The sequence below is a fragment of the Patagioenas fasciata genome, chromosome Z (assembly GCF_037038585.1).
Source record: "Patagioenas fasciata isolate bPatFas1 chromosome Z, bPatFas1.hap1, whole genome shotgun sequence".
Taxonomy (NCBI): domain Eukaryota; kingdom Metazoa; phylum Chordata; class Aves; order Columbiformes; family Columbidae; genus Patagioenas; species Patagioenas fasciata.
This window is the reverse complement of record NC_092560.1, coordinates 26,600,462-26,615,899: the sequence shown is the minus strand read 5'-3', so window position 1 is coordinate 26,615,899 and position 15,438 is coordinate 26,600,462. Positions and strand designations below refer to the sequence as shown.

General features: G+C 42.5%; 1 protein-coding gene across 3 annotated transcripts in view; it reads right to left on the bottom strand.

The window, feature by feature from the left end:
• CEMIP2 (cell migration inducing hyaluronidase 2) overlaps positions 1–15,438 on the bottom strand; it is a 57,351-nt gene that overhangs the window by 37,309 nt on the left and 4,604 nt on the right. Inside the window, exons 1-2 of one of the 3 annotated variants that reach the window (XM_071802880.1) lie at positions 14,831–14,947; positions 1,604–1,940 (exon numbers count right to left, since the gene is read on the bottom strand). In XM_071802880.1, coding sequence (XP_071658981.1) covers positions 1,604–1,928 — 325 coding nt within the window. In that variant the 5' untranslated portion in view covers positions 1,929–1,940; positions 14,831–14,947. Of the gene's footprint in view, positions 1–1,603; positions 1,941–13,780; positions 13,933–14,830; positions 14,948–15,438 lie in introns of those variants that run through there. The other 2 variants (XM_065860906.2, XM_065860907.2) reach the window with 2 other exon arrangements.

Here is a 15,438-nt window from a genome sequence, read left to right as displayed (position 1 = left end):
CCACACACAACAAAACAAAAAACAACCACCATGAGCATCTACTAAAACAAAGCAACTCTTCCTACAACATCCTCAATATCTATGGTGATCCATCAACCACATGCTGACCAGGCATTCAGTGCAAAAAAACAGCACAACTCAATGCCTCTGAAACGAGTTACTGTGGCTGAACCAAAACCATTATAAAACCGCTAACATTTTTTAAATAGGCAAGCCATCTCCACATTATCAGCTTTTAGAGCATAAAAGGATTATTATTTTAAGTATCCCATAGCACACAACAATACCCCACTTCTACTAAAATGATCAGAAAAATCTACAACTTCTAGTTAATTGAAAGTTAAAGTCTTGATATCAAAGCAGAAAGGTTTTTGCCTCCCAAAAGTCCTTCTCAGAGTCAACTGCTAAGTCACCCTTCAGCCTTCTCTTGAATTTGGCTACAACCCTCTCACTGTTGACCTGGATCACAATGTAGCAGTAACTTTCCATTTACTACTTCCTCAGGTTTTTTTTGTTTTCCTTCATAATTATTAGGAACACTCAGTAACTTCACCTAAGAAGAGACCTCTGCAAGCCACCACAAAGAGCGTTCTGTTCAGATGTGTGCGTTCCTTTCGTACTATCATCTGAAATCTCCCATTGATTATTTAATTTGTTCAGCCTGTGTTGTATTGACTTTGGAAAACTGAACCTTTTGAGTTATTATGCCAAAAGCCACTGAGGAGTGTAAGACTGTTTGCGTTACAACAGCCAACAGTTTCAATTAAAAACCCTGTTTAGCTCTTAGAAACCCAACTTCTGCCTTAAAAAAAAAAAAAAACAAAAACAAACAAACAAAAAAAAAAAAAAAAACAAAACTAAGCAAACAAAAATATACAGAAAACAAAACAACCCATGCTCCAAATACTACCAACCTTTAGCAACAGCATCTCATAGTAACTTCTAGCAGTATTTGGCCAGGAGAAGTACTTAATGATCAGCAGCTAATCACATCACCCGATAATGCTTTATAAGCACTGACACATTTGCAAGGTTTTCCAAATTCCATAAAAGTTGCCCACTTCTCTAAAATGAGCTAAAAAATAATGAGGGCTAGAAGATCAAAAAGGTCCCTGCCCAGTCTGTGTATAAACAAAGCAAACACATACTGTTCATATAAATTCCCACAGATTTTAAAATGTTTTCACTTGAACATTCTTTTACCATGTTCTTTAATTACTGTTTAAACAGACAGGATACCATTTTGTCTACAATTTGTGAACATTATCAGATAGCTTATTCTGCAAACAAAAATAATAACACTTGCACAATATTCATGCTTCTTTCCCCCTCACCAATAGTCTCTATTTACCGCCACACATTTTTGCTTCAGGTAACTAAATCAAAACATTCACTGTAGAAACATATAAAAATAACACTGATACCAGAGAAAGGATCTGATCTGATCTTGGCCCCTAAACACTGCTTCCCTCCATGTTAAAACTGCAGGAAGCACCCTATTTTTGCACTTAACTTTTAACACTAATCCTGATGCTGAATCATTGAATTATGTTCATAGGGACTACTAACTGATAGGATGATCTTGTTAGCAAAAAGCACTTACCATCTGGAGCATATTTTGAAGCTATTCCCAAAGAAATCCCCAGTGCAACAAAAAGTGAAAGGCTAGAAATGGCAAAGCAAATGAGAGTATTTTTATGCCTGTTGGCTTCTGCTTGGCGGCGGGGCTGATCCACTGGTAAGGACGGGAGTCTTGTCCGGGCTTCTTGTCTCGCAGAGGTAAATTCGGCTGTAGCATGGCTCTGCAAAGGCGGCGGGGGACGGAGAGGGGCGATCCTCCCTGGGATGTACCCCGAAGACCTGTGACTGCTCCCATTTTGAGGACGGAGGAAAGCAGGGGAACTCCCCCTGGCATCAGTGTCTTGCATGTTATAAAGTCACTGGAACACACACACACACGGGGAAAAAATAAGGGACAGGTTTTCAGAATATAGAGTACAATATATAAAGGAAAAAAAAAAAAAAAAGAAGCAGCAACCAAACAAATAAAAAAGACAATTTAAAGCCACATGCCTTAAGAACAGCCATGGAAACTGTGGTTTTATACGAAGTATCAGTCACTCAGTTGCTACTGGTCATTTGCCATGGTGTAACAACTTGAAACAATAGTATATATAACTTGAACAAAATTTTAAAGCATCTGGTATGGGAAGACAGTACAGCACAGGCCATTTCTTTGTATTTCCATCAGGTATTTTTCACATAGCGTTTTCACAGTTTACTTATGTGATTAAGGAACAAGCTGAACAATGAGAAAGCTAGCAACCCCTGCTTCCCCAAAGTTATGCTAAGAATGCCTAAATGTATTTCTGCTGCACACAAAAGCCGAACAAACTCCTAATTGTTTTCCCTTACAGAAAAGAAGCTGAAAGAAACAAGCCTTCTTTCCACATTGGAAGCAGTAAAAAGTACTTAATACACAAAATACCAAACACAATTTTATTTATATTCACACCAATGCAACTTAGTCAAGGCTTTTAATTAGCTGAAGCATATAGAGCCCACAGGTTCTCATTCTACTCACTGCAGGATTCAGTGCTAGTAAAGGTGCATCAGGAATGATCCTGTAAGAAAGTCATCTGCATCTCCTTCAGCAAACCCAGTGGTTTTTCCTCATTGCTAAGAGGTCTGAATTTGGACTCAAAACCTGGAAGCAACATGACTCCTCCGGATTGCTGTACCTATAACCACTATAGAAGTGAGTGCTACTTTTATTTCAGTCACTAGTACTGTTTCTATCTTTTTCTGAAGCAACCAGTGAGGAAAGCCTACCAAAACCAGCACTGCCTAGCTCATCCTCACCAGCCATTCTTAACCTACCATATTTTCCTGGTTTGCTTTAAGAGATGCAAAACTGCATTTGACCATTTTCTCAGGCTTTCTGGTCAACTGTGTTGCATTGCATGGAGTACTCACAAAGCTGGCATGATTTTTTTTTAATTAACATTTCCTAGGGATGGGATGTTTTGAGAAGGCTGTTCAAGTTCCAGTTAACTGAAACCTAACTTTCTAAACTAAATCCTGAAGGAGATTTAAGCATACGTCATATGTATTAAATAGCAAAATGAATTATGAAAATAAAAACTACCAATAATGGAAGAGCATGAAGATCTTCTTTCTTTTCCATTAACAAAGGGAAGTCTGAGCTATATTCTGAAGTGCCAGGCACACTGGTAAGGAGAAACGTGACAATTGTAATCTTATTCTGAGAAGTACCAAAGAAGCCTTTTGTTTTACATGCTGCAAAATCTGATACTTCACTGTTTCTAGGCAAAAGAGTTGTTATTATTGAACAGGCTGGACTACCCCTTCATGGGAGACAATGCATCTTCAGATGCACGCACAGTGACAACAAAGGCACTGAAACATTAACTGGAGTAGCTGTCCTAGAGTGCAAAAATTATGCCAAGTCCTCCAGCAGTCTTTCTTGCACCTGTTCATTGCAGTAAATTGATTTTCACCATTCTCCTTTCTGTTCTTTGAGACACTACTTCCCAAACCTAATCCTCAGCTCTCAAAATTAACTACCCAGTGTGTTATGAGCATTGTGGAACAGCTTGCTCTCACCACATGTGCTTTTACACTCAACTCGTCATCTTTCAGCAGTGGAAATGCAATCATTCTTACGTTTCAGAAGTGGTGTTAAAAGCTGAGTAGAGAAGGAGCTTTTCACCTAGCTCAAAAGCAGTATTTATGTCAAGCTGAAACAAATCCTGAAATATATTTTTTACTAAAAATTTAAATGAATCTATCCAGCATTTAGGTTTGGGGGTTTTGTTGTGTGCATGCGTTTGGGTTTTTTTTTAATGGTTTGGACTTCCAGCTCAAAGTTGGTTAAAAAGTTTTCAGATGTGGCATTTATTTATCACACTGACAAAATGACTACAGAGTGTTCATTGTAACATGGTACAAAGAGTTAAGGAGTTAGTTAACTGCTCAGCTATATCAGCTAAATGCAGAATGGTTATGAAAAACCTAACTTTGGCAGTAATTTTACCACTTACTGTTAGCACTTTAAAGAAAAATATAATTCATCACAACAGACATTGACACTTGTGTGATATTGCAAGCACATTGTTTTGTACACAGCATCCCACCTTGTTTGCAAGACTCATTTTGCAAACTGTAAAAGTTTTCCAACTATACCCCTCAAGTGCAAATACAGGTCACTCCAGGGACAGGTGGAAAAGCAGCTGCGGAATCCCTGTCTTAGCCATTACAAAATAAAAATTATTAAACAAAGTCATAAGGAGACACTTTGCACAATCAAAATATTTACTATATAGTTCTCCATTACAACAGGATAATAATTTCAACACTTCCTTCCCTCTTCCTGTGTTATTTGAAATTCTGTAGCTGAAAGAAGGATCTTTTCTATCCTGTAAAGCAGCTACTAACTTTTCTCTAAAACTAACACACATCAATATTCTGATTCAAATGATTGACTTGTTTATTTGCACTCTGTGGAACAAAACATGTTGAGATCAAAGTCCTCAGGAGACCATTTGCAATTAAAAACATCAAAAAGGACTGGCTCCTATCACCAGGATCTCCTAAACCCAACAGAAGTAGGTCTCCTAAAGAAGCTCATGATCGGGGCATCTCCTCCTGATGGTGCAGTCCTAGACAAGAACACTCCAGCTTTTACAATTGTACTGTAGTATAGCAAGTGATGTAGTCTTTTACTTTGCAGCTTGCTTCAGAGTGGTGTCAGTAAGTCATGTTCTTGCACAATATACAAGCGATTATAATATCTGAGGTATACAGAATTCAGTCCATACAAATCTGTTATTTGCCATGTCATTTAGGCAGGCTGCTATCTCAGTATTCCCAAACTTCTTGTCCTTCAGCCTTCTACAGTGTATTACACAACATTTTCAAATCCGTTATGCATCACAGCTTTTAGACAGGCCCACACATAAGCACATGCTTCTAGCTCACCAGTAGCAGGGAAGTTTCTAACACACAGGTTCAGCTAGAGCATCTCAGGTGCTTCAGCCCACTATGTACCTGTTGCCACCCATCTGCTGGAAGGCTACTTTATTAATCTGTCACTCTTTTGCAAGAGTAGAACCACAGAATAGTTTGGGTTGGAAGGGTCATGTAGTCCAACCCCCTTGCAATGAGCAGGGACATCAACTAGAGCAGGTTGCTCAGAGCCCCATCCAGCCTGGCCTTGAATGTCTTCAGGGATGAGACATTTGCCATCTCTCTGGGCAACCTGTGCCACTATTTCACCATCTTCATTGTGAAACATTTCTTCCTCATGTCTAGCCTGACTCTCCCCTCCTTTAGTTTAAAACCATTACCCCTTGTCCTATTGTAACAGGCCTTGCTAAAAAGTCTGTTCCCCTCTTTCTTACAGGCCCCTTTCAAGTACTGAGAGGTCACAACAAGGTCTCCCCAGAGCCTTCTCTTCTCCAGGCTGAACAACCCCAAGTTGCTCAGCCTGTCCTCACAGCTGAGCTGTTCCAGCCCCCTGATCATTTTTGTGGCCTTCTTTGCACCCTCTTCAACAGGTACATGTCTTTCCTGTACTGAGGACCACATACAATCCAGATTTCTGCACATGCACCCCTTTGCACAATCCAGGCAAGCAAGCATGTACTTCTCATACTCATCACATCAGCCAAATCAGCTTAAACCATCTTAACAAAAAAAAAGCACTCCAAAAAAAACAACAACAGAAAAGGTTATTTTGTACAACATACAAGTAAAAGTAGTGATTATCTGCAAGTCCAGCTCTGTCAACAGAGCTTCTGAGCTGTATGGACAGCAAGCCCCAGCAAGCTGACAGCAACAAGCCACTGAACAGGCTGCAACATCTCCAGTCTCCTCACGTACTCCTTCACCACTCTTAACTTGTGCCACTACTACACATTCATACAAGCCCACATTGTTCCAGACTGGCAGAAACTAGAAACATATGCACTGTACAACCAAGGAATAACATCTGAACCTCCTGAGAGGTGAGCATGAGCTCAGAGGTAAGCGGCATGCTTATCTGCCACTTGGTTTGTGGTTGGTTTCCTGGAAAGGAATCAGATTCTTTCATGAGGTAATTCAAAACATCATCTGACACCACCCAAAATGTGAGAAATATACCAAGATATTTCATTTCCCTGCTGTCAAATACTTAGTGTAACAAAACATGTCAAATGCACTAACATTCCTCACCCTTGCACCTTCTCAAAACTTCGTAACCAAGTATGCTTTCTTCCATACAGTGTAAAGAAAGTAATGCTTCCCTTAATGCATATTTTAAGGATGCATAGTTCACATGTCTCAAAACAAAAGAGAAACAAGAAGAAACCCCACTTCTGTTGCTCTGGGTTATCAAACATCACCAGCTGTCGTGCTGACTTATTAGCACACTGTTTCATCTCAAAGTATATAATTGCCACTAAGGAGAAGACTGGGAAAGGGTAAGGGAAAACCACACACATCAAGAAAAATATCTCCCCATGCAATATGGCACCACATCAGTTACTGCTGCTTTCCTGGCACAGGCACCTGTCTGGTGCAAGATCAAAGGTGAGTAGAGAAACCCAAGAGAAAGGGAAAGGACAAGAAGCCAATATTAAAAAGCATCTAAGTAGTTGCAATTACTGAACAGTAAGTGGTGTAAAGCAAACTCCTGAAGTCTGACATGCACACCTTCACAAGCCTCCAAGCTTATAAACTACAACGGAGATGTTTCAAGTGCCTCAGAAGTCCTCAGTTCAACACATTTTAACCTCACCCTTCAGAAAACTAATGGTTCCCAGTAGACATATGGGGTGCCCATATGCTTTCCTATTTGATTCCACATTTACTTCCACTGCCTTCTTTTGAAATCACATCTATTCACTATGATAGCAGACAGCACATTTGTAAAACTCTACTTTCCCACTTGCAGGTGCAAAAGTTGAAAAGATTATGTGCACAGTTAAGTAATTGTTGGAAATCACGACAATGTTTGTAACAGCCTGAAAAATCCCAGCAAGTGTAGAAACTATAGACAACTTCTGTCACATATGCTGCTTGCTACATACTACCACTGAGTTTTCTCCATTGCCCAGCAGTTTCAGAAAAACATTACAGGACAAAAGGCAACAGCCAGTGAGAAACAGAGATACAAACATGGTAAGAACGATAAAACTCTTGTCCAAAATAAGTTATATTGCACCAGGTTTTCTGAGTTTCCTGTGTAGCAACTATTAATTTTTACCAATTTTTTTGGCACAGAGAAAATGCACAAAATTGCAAGATACTCAGCCACTGGCAACTACTCAAGCTGAGGATCACATTTCCTGAAACAAGTCTTTCCAAAGTACTACAGACAAGAGACAGAAGTTTGAGCATGCATAATATTTATAGTATAAGATAAGGTCTGTAGATAGAAGTAATCCTCATCAGCTGGTCTAATGGAATCTTTTGAGTACTAAAGCCTCTCTGGGTAAGAAGTAAATTTCAGACCTATATACAAGTAGTGAAATTTTAATTACATGTGTTTAGGTGATAGGCAAAACAATTTGGTTACCATATTTGGATTAAAGGATGTTGAGGCAGGGGGGAGAGAGGATGGTGAAAAGATTGCTACCCAAGGGAAGGAGGCAGGTAATTTGTAGCCTGTGGAATATGAATTTGCCTGTGGGAACAAGTATGAAATTACAGCACATCAAGCAAAACCACTTTTGGGTTCATAGCTTACAGCATATAGGAGAACCATTAATTTAGTTCCTAGACTCTTTTGAAGGCATTTGGTAGAGAGGTTTTGGTTCAAGAAAAATGGTTCCCCTCTCCAATGACAACTGGGTTTTTCGCTCTTCACCCACATTTTGTGCCGAATAGCTCTGCGGCAGTCACTTGGTTTCACTTGCATAATTGTTAGGAAAACATTTGATGCAGAAGATGTAATACCTGTCTTTTCAGAACGTTCATGTACGAAATTAAGGGATTTTCATAGTTCTGCAGAGATGTGTCTTACTGCAAAAACTGCAGGGACATGTTGGTCTTTTCCAATTCCTAAACACCAAACACTTTCCAGCAAGCATTCAAGTGTTCTTAACTGGCCTCAATACACTGCTATTAATATTTTCAGTCTTTTCTAATACATTCATAACATCTTCAGATCTTGCCCACCAAAACAAAGAAACATAAGCCAGAATCCACAGCATCGAATTGTGCTCTGTCTATCTAAAACCATGCCTGCCACTTCCAGGGACTTCAATTTTTCCCCCTGTGTTTCTTTTTGACACAGTTATTCCTTATAACTCACAAATTTTGAAAGTCTAATCTCTTTTTCATTCATTGTTAAAACAATAGCATGTTCTGCTGAAGGAAATTATTCAAAACCATACCAGGGAATCAACCAATAATTTAAATTCAGAGGAATCAAAAGTGCACACTAGGAAATATGGCATGTGTGCTGAAACAGGCAACATGAATGGAATATTTTTACTGTTTCTCTCCTTTTCAGAAATGAAAGATTTAATAACTTGAATAAGAGATCAAAAGTGGAAACTTGCATTCACACTTGCTGCATGAGTAACAGCTTATTTGGGCCACCAGTCTGTAACGTGAGGAGAAAGAAGTGGTTACTAGCCTCAGAGGGACATTGTGAGGGTTAGTTTACAGAACACTTTGGTCTCCCTCAGCTCAGCAATGCATCTGAGTACAAGCCTACTTTTAAGCAAATAAATAGCCCTGTTTCAGTCAACAGATTCCATGTGAAACTAACCGAATTGCAGTATTCACCTTGGAACCTGAAAAAGGTGGTAGGGAAAATCAACCAAACAAAAAACTGAAAACAGGGAAAAAAAATTAAATTACTTCTCACGCTGACAATGAGAAGAAGCAGTATATACAGATATCTGCAGTCTCTAGAAGAATATAAATCCCATCCATAACAGTTACAGCTTAGGACTTCAGTGCAGAAAAATTTTCTATGTAATGGTAATACACTTCAGAGGAGTGAAGTCCAGTCTGGCACTACCTTGAGTCACTGATCAAACAGAATTCTGACCTGCAATTTATTCAAAATCAGGAAGGTGAGATTAGCTATCTATTTTCTTCTTACTAAATTAGAAAATCTTTCATAAATAGATTATAAGCATATACAACAGTACACAACAGGTGGTGAGGAGAAGAATGAGATCTCATATTTAGCTTTGGTCAACAGACATAAGCATAAATACTCCAAGAAACTCCTGAGTGTATTGATACAATCACCTAATGACCAGTGGATTCTCATGTTTAAATTATATTTAAAACATTAATCAGTAGCATAACATGCTCTTTTCCATATCAGCATATGAATTTCTTTCTTCTTCATCCTGGTTCTTTATACTTATCCTAGTTTCCTTCTCAGGTGAAGCCCTCAAGGTCTTATAATTTATTTTCAGTTCAACTCAAATTTCAGTAAATGATGTTCCATTCCTTATTCTGCTTACTTGAAGGATTGTCTCTGCAGTTTTCAATTGGGCATCAGCCACAAAGAAAGCAATGATGCCTGAGAAGCTGATTACTGTAACTGCACACCCACATTCCTTTAGAGTTGTCTTGCATTTGTGCAAGCCAAGTTAAATGAGTTTGCTTTAAAAGATAATTAAGGTAAGAGCTCCAAATCACATTCACTGAGGAAACAGCTGTGACATCAGCACCTCTTAGCTGTTCCAACCCCCATATGATTCTTCATTCTGGAGATGGATGACTAAGAGAGAGGATATATGACACAGATTCATACAGTCACAGTAGCACTGCAAATGACTATTAATGTCTCTTACAAGGGGGAAGGAAAAAAAAAAAGACTTAAGGAGGTTTCTGAACCTGAGGCAGTATTGGATGCAAGGGACTTTCAGAGCTCGTGTAGGTTCAAAGAGCAACAAGGTTGCAAAAGAGAAGTCAGTCGAGGATTGTTCCATAAATAACAAATAATATTGCCTCGAGCTTAAGAAGTCCTTGAACCACAAACTGTAGGAGGCTGGAAGCAGCAGTATCATTATGTAATATCTTTACCAGACAGCTATTACTCCTCATTGTCAGCCATCAGGTAATTGTCTGGATAGACACTTTGTCTAATATGATGTGTCCATTCTTCTACTATGCTTTAAGATCTCATTTAACTGTTTTCTGTCCCCACTCTTCCAAAAATCACCTCCTCCTATAAAGGCCACCTCCCTCAGCTCAGCCACTGCCATTGTCTGCTGACATTAGCAGCACAAATTACACCTTTACCTCATGGTGTAAATTAACACGCCAGACTGACACATAGTAGCTGAAACACGGTGAGAGTTTTCACTTTTTTGTAGGAATGGTGGCCTCCAGCAGAAGGGCAGGGCACATATCACCTAAATCCACGAGAGCACAAAGCCTTAAAAGTAATAGTCTTGTGAAAAAGAGTTTCTACAGCTAAGTAGGATAACTTAACTGTGTGTCTGAATGCAACATCCTCTATGGCTCTCAGGTATCACAGGAGTCGCAGAACTCGAGAGCATGGTGAATAACATACAGTGATTTAACTTACACAACATAAAACTCTTGTACAATTTTACAAATAGAAAAACAAAACAAACCTACAAATAGCATATTTGGGATATCTCAAAACAGATGCAAGTCTTCAAAAAGAAAAAAAAAAAGTCTTCCTATTTACTTTTAAGGACGCATTCTGCTGAGCTGGTAGCTGCATTCATATTTTGGATTACTGTGGTAAATTCCTTTCTAGGAAACTCCAAGAACTTTGCACCCAACAGCCAAGCCCTGCAATATCCTGCCAGGTGTAGTTAGGAATTTTGCGCAACTGCACTACTCTTTTTTTCTTAATCCCATGTGCCAAAATAGATAGAAGAGCTACTAGTACATTTGCTTTTGTTAATCTACTTCACAATAAAGGAATAAAATCAGTTGCAAGTCAATGTCTTCAGTATTTCCTTTCCATACTGGCAAATACATCACTCTTCTCCATCATATCTTTCTTCAAGGTATATAGTTTTCTACTCCCTCTCCATTTCCTTTCTCAGAATTAGTATTTCAAAAAAATACTTCTCTGGATTTCTACATCCACATCTACAAATAATTAATTCCCATTTGTCTTGCTAAAAATGCCTCCACTAAACCAGTAGTGAAATCTCTTTTACTAAAAGCAAGCTGAGAACTGAGGAAGTTTAACTGTGATTTGATTCCAAACAAGAAACTGTAATTTACAATACAGATCTTAATCACATATTGATGTATACTTCAGGTGATCTTATAGAACTGCCTTGCTAACGCAGCGAATGAAGTTTACTGATATACTTCAGACTATGCACCTATCATATAACCTTTTAATATACAGAAAAGGAGATTTACTAGATGACAATTTTCCCACAAATTTGTGTCAGTAGTTTTAAAATCACTAGTGCAAGCATGCATAAGGTGAAACGTAGTCACCACAAGAACTGTGGGACAAGCTTCCTTGCAGAGATGCCTGATGTGGCCCATCAGCTGAGGAGCTCCTTCAGCCATGGGGCAGAGGTGTACCTCTTACAGCTGTGGAGGCACCTGCATCAGCCCCCAGCAAACACCCGGGAACAGGTTCGCCCTCCTCCACAGCCTCTCCCAATCCCCTGTGCAAGTCAGAACAAAGAGGAGATGGATCTCTGATCACAGAGTAGAGGGTGATCAGTGCCTTCCCAGCGGTAAGGAAGCAAAGGGCTACCCCATACTCAACAGGTAAGATAAACATAACTGAATCACTAAATAACACCCTTGACATTTATAATACCCATTTTTCTTTCTTCATGTGGAGGAAAAATAACAACTGGCAGAACAGTGGTCATTTTCTGCAGACAAGACTTTCACACCAAGGAGCTGAACTGACTTACTTCAGAATGCACAAAAAATAATATGCTAAAATTATGTATTAAACGTTTTTCTGCAATGTGTTGAACACAGGATAAAGGAAGTTAATGGCTATCCTTGGTATTGAAAGTAAATTAATAACTTATCTGTAATTAAAGAACATTTGTAGTCCAGGTTGTCCAAGCTACACAGGCACCTATTTGCATCTTTGAGTGATAATAATATTGTTTTTAAGCATTTAAATCAGACTGAAAAGCATCTGTCCCACTATACCCTATCATTACTCAAGGAAATAAAACCTCCTAACCTCCACTGAAGTGCAAGCCATTCAAATATGTATCAACCAAGTTGGACTTTACAGAGCCTGTTGAAAACAACAGTTTTTCCACCCAGAGGTCACCATCCTCTACTGCTTACTGTCCCCACCAATTAGCAACAAGTCTGATGAACAAGAAAAAAAATTCCAGCCAACCCTCAGCACCGCCTTTCCCACTAAATATCATTAGACTAAAACATTAACGTTCATAATTAAAAAAACTCCAAAGTCCACCATGGAAAAAAGTATCTATCCACATCTCAAAACAGCAAACGCCACAGCTACTGTTCATATCAGATGCCAAATTTCAGAAGACACTTCTGCAATCTCACTTCGGCAAGGGCCTCACAGTAGTCCTCTCACTTGTCTTCCCCTCCCCTCCTTTTTTCTTCTTTTTCTTCACGAATCCCTTTGTAGCTGGGGACATTAATTATGGTTTACATAAAACTGTCATTCTTTTGGACACTTTGCCTAGCTTGAGCACCCAGCATACTCTCTGCTGGGTGCTGTATTAGCAGGGAGCAAGAGGAGCAGGCCCAAAAATCTTGATCTGGCAGATTTCACAGGAGTGTGGGCAATGTGCAGGATCCATGTAGACAAAGCACCTCTGAGAGCTACAGACTCCTAAGAACAAAGATGAACCTCCCCTCTTCCCTACTGTTACCCATGGGCCATTTCACATCAATAATGTAGATAAACTGTTACAAACCTTCTCCTGTGAGCCATCAGAACTTGACTGACGCCACCCAAAGATTCCTTATTGCACTGTCTTTGTCAAGCCCCAGGCACTATTTCATTTTTATAGCTATTCAGGAATATAAAACCTCTCCCCTTTTAAAGAGCCCATGCCACTAATTCACACTAAAATATAAAGGTTAGTACGTTCAGCACACAGCTCTCATCTCAGCTGTGATGTAGCACCACCGCACACCCTCTTTTGTTAGAAGTGTTGAGATATACACCTCCCACTCTGCTTTCTCCGTGTCTCTGTGCAAGTAAAGTAGGCTGCCGGCTATCAGGCCCAGGAAAGGAAGTCCATAACAACCCAGGCACTCGGGGATGCAGAGTTATTGCTGTGGAAACCGTCTGCACGCAGCCTTGCTTCCCAGCGTGATTCCGGCAGCATCTCATCAGGAGCGCTCACAAAAGCAACCAAAGCCGGCCAATGCCCCCCCGCCGCGGCACCTGCCATCAGACCCCGCGGAGGGGCGCGGAGCCCGCACCTGCCGGCAGGGCGGGGGGCTTACGCCGGGGCAGGCGCCGGCTCCTCGCCCAGCGCCCGGGACCCGCTCGCACGGTCCCGAGCGGAGCAGGCGACTCCTCCAGGCAGCCGCGGCTGCGTCCGCCGCCGGCCCTCCCCGCCCGGCCGCCGCCGCCCGCGCTCCCGCCCCTCCCCTCTCTCTCTTCTCTCCCCGTCTCTTCCCTCCCGCAGGCGCCGGGAACAAAAGAGGCCGGTGCCGCAGCGGAGAGCCGGGCAGGCCGGCCCACGCCCCGGCGGCTCGCCCGCACCGGCCGCCCCATCCCTCCCCCCCGCCGCTCGCCAGCCCCGCCGCCGCTCCCGGCCCCGGCCGGGCGCGCACTCACCTGGGCCCGGCGCGGCGGCGCGCTCAGGGCGGCGGCATGGCGCTCCCCGCCCCGGACACGGCGGGAGGCCGCCCGGCTGCTCGGCACCTCCCGCCGCTCCCCGCCCCGGCTGCCGCCCTTACGCAATTGGCAACGGCCACGGCCCCCCCGGGGCGACGATCCCCAGCCCCGAAAGGAGGCGGCTGCGCCCCGCCGCCGCGGCCCCGCCTCTACCCGCCCCCGCGCCGGGGGAGGAGCGGGGCCGCCCCTCGCCTCGCCGCACCGCCCGCCCACCGCACCGCGCCGCGCCGCGCCGGGACTGCCCGCCCCGCGCGCCGGCCGGCGTCGCGCTGCACGCCCCAGCACAGCCCGGTCCGGCCCGGCCGTGCCCGCGGGAGCGGCGGTGGCCCCGGTCCGGCTTGGCCGTGGAAATGCCGGGCCACCCGCGGCCCAGCCGGGCTGCAGCAGCGCCGGGTCTCTCATCCGCTGCGAAGGGGTCGGCTGCCGCCTCCTGCAGCACCGGGAGCTGAGGGCGGGGGTGGAGCAGACACGGCGGCACTTTGCACCCCTGCCCTGACCCACGGCTCTCCGCCAGGCAGCGTGGAAAAAAGCTAAATTACAGCTAAAACAGCAAACACAACGTTAGATGCCCATGATCGATTAAAAAAAAAAAAATCCACAATATAAGCACACGTGGTATAAAAAGGTCCCCATGGTATAAGAGCAGGTAGCGAGGGCTGAGGGACATGCGAACTAAATCGGAGTCAAGGCTAGCAAAAAGCAGAAAGGTAGGAGGCGGTTATCATTACATGTAGGCTTACTGGGCCGAAAGGGAATAAACTTACTTAGAAGAGTCGTATCCCGGGCAGTCTTGGACCTGAGAAAAGAGCTGGCTAGAAAACCTGATTCTGCCTTCAGGGATTATTTTTTTATAAGTCTAGTTTGAAGTTAAATCAAACCAAACCCCAAAACGTTCAGAATTTCAAATAATTAGTGCCTGCAGCTGTTTCGCACCAGAGAACATCTATGTGGTTTAGAAATCGAGATGGACGGTAAAGCTCCAGGACTTACCTCTGCTGGGGACCCCGAACTCCAAGGCACCTCAGCCTCCTAGGCTGTTAGCTTTGATGTAGATCTGACAACGGGCTTTTCTTAAGTTTGGGACCTCCCACCGTTTCCAGTGCACCAGAGGCTGGGCCAAACTCATCATCCAAAAAAAAAAAAAAAAAAACCAAAAAAACCCCAACCTCTCCCTAATCAAATTCGATATGCTTTCAATGAAATGCTCCAGGAAATACGGCCAGCGTTTTCCAACGTAATTATTTCCTTGGGAAAAATCCAGACAGCCGGAAACCAAGTGATAAAGCATTTATATTGCCATAAACACTGTCCCATTTAACTTTAGTTCTAGCTATTTCTTCTTTGTTTACCAGTAAGTATAGCCCGTGTTTGCTTACAGCGTATGGAGACATCTAGTGACTAAAAAATACACTGCAAATCAACTTGAGTTAGTCTGAAATCGCCAAGAGGTGACACTAGGATCCTTCTTTTGCAATATTTCACTTGGACTACAGCATTCAGGATCGCACGACTGCAAACCACCACACCACAAAATATCAGTTTCCGTATGCAGGAACTGTGACGGAATGAGCAGCTGCACCGACTCAAGCAGTGACCAC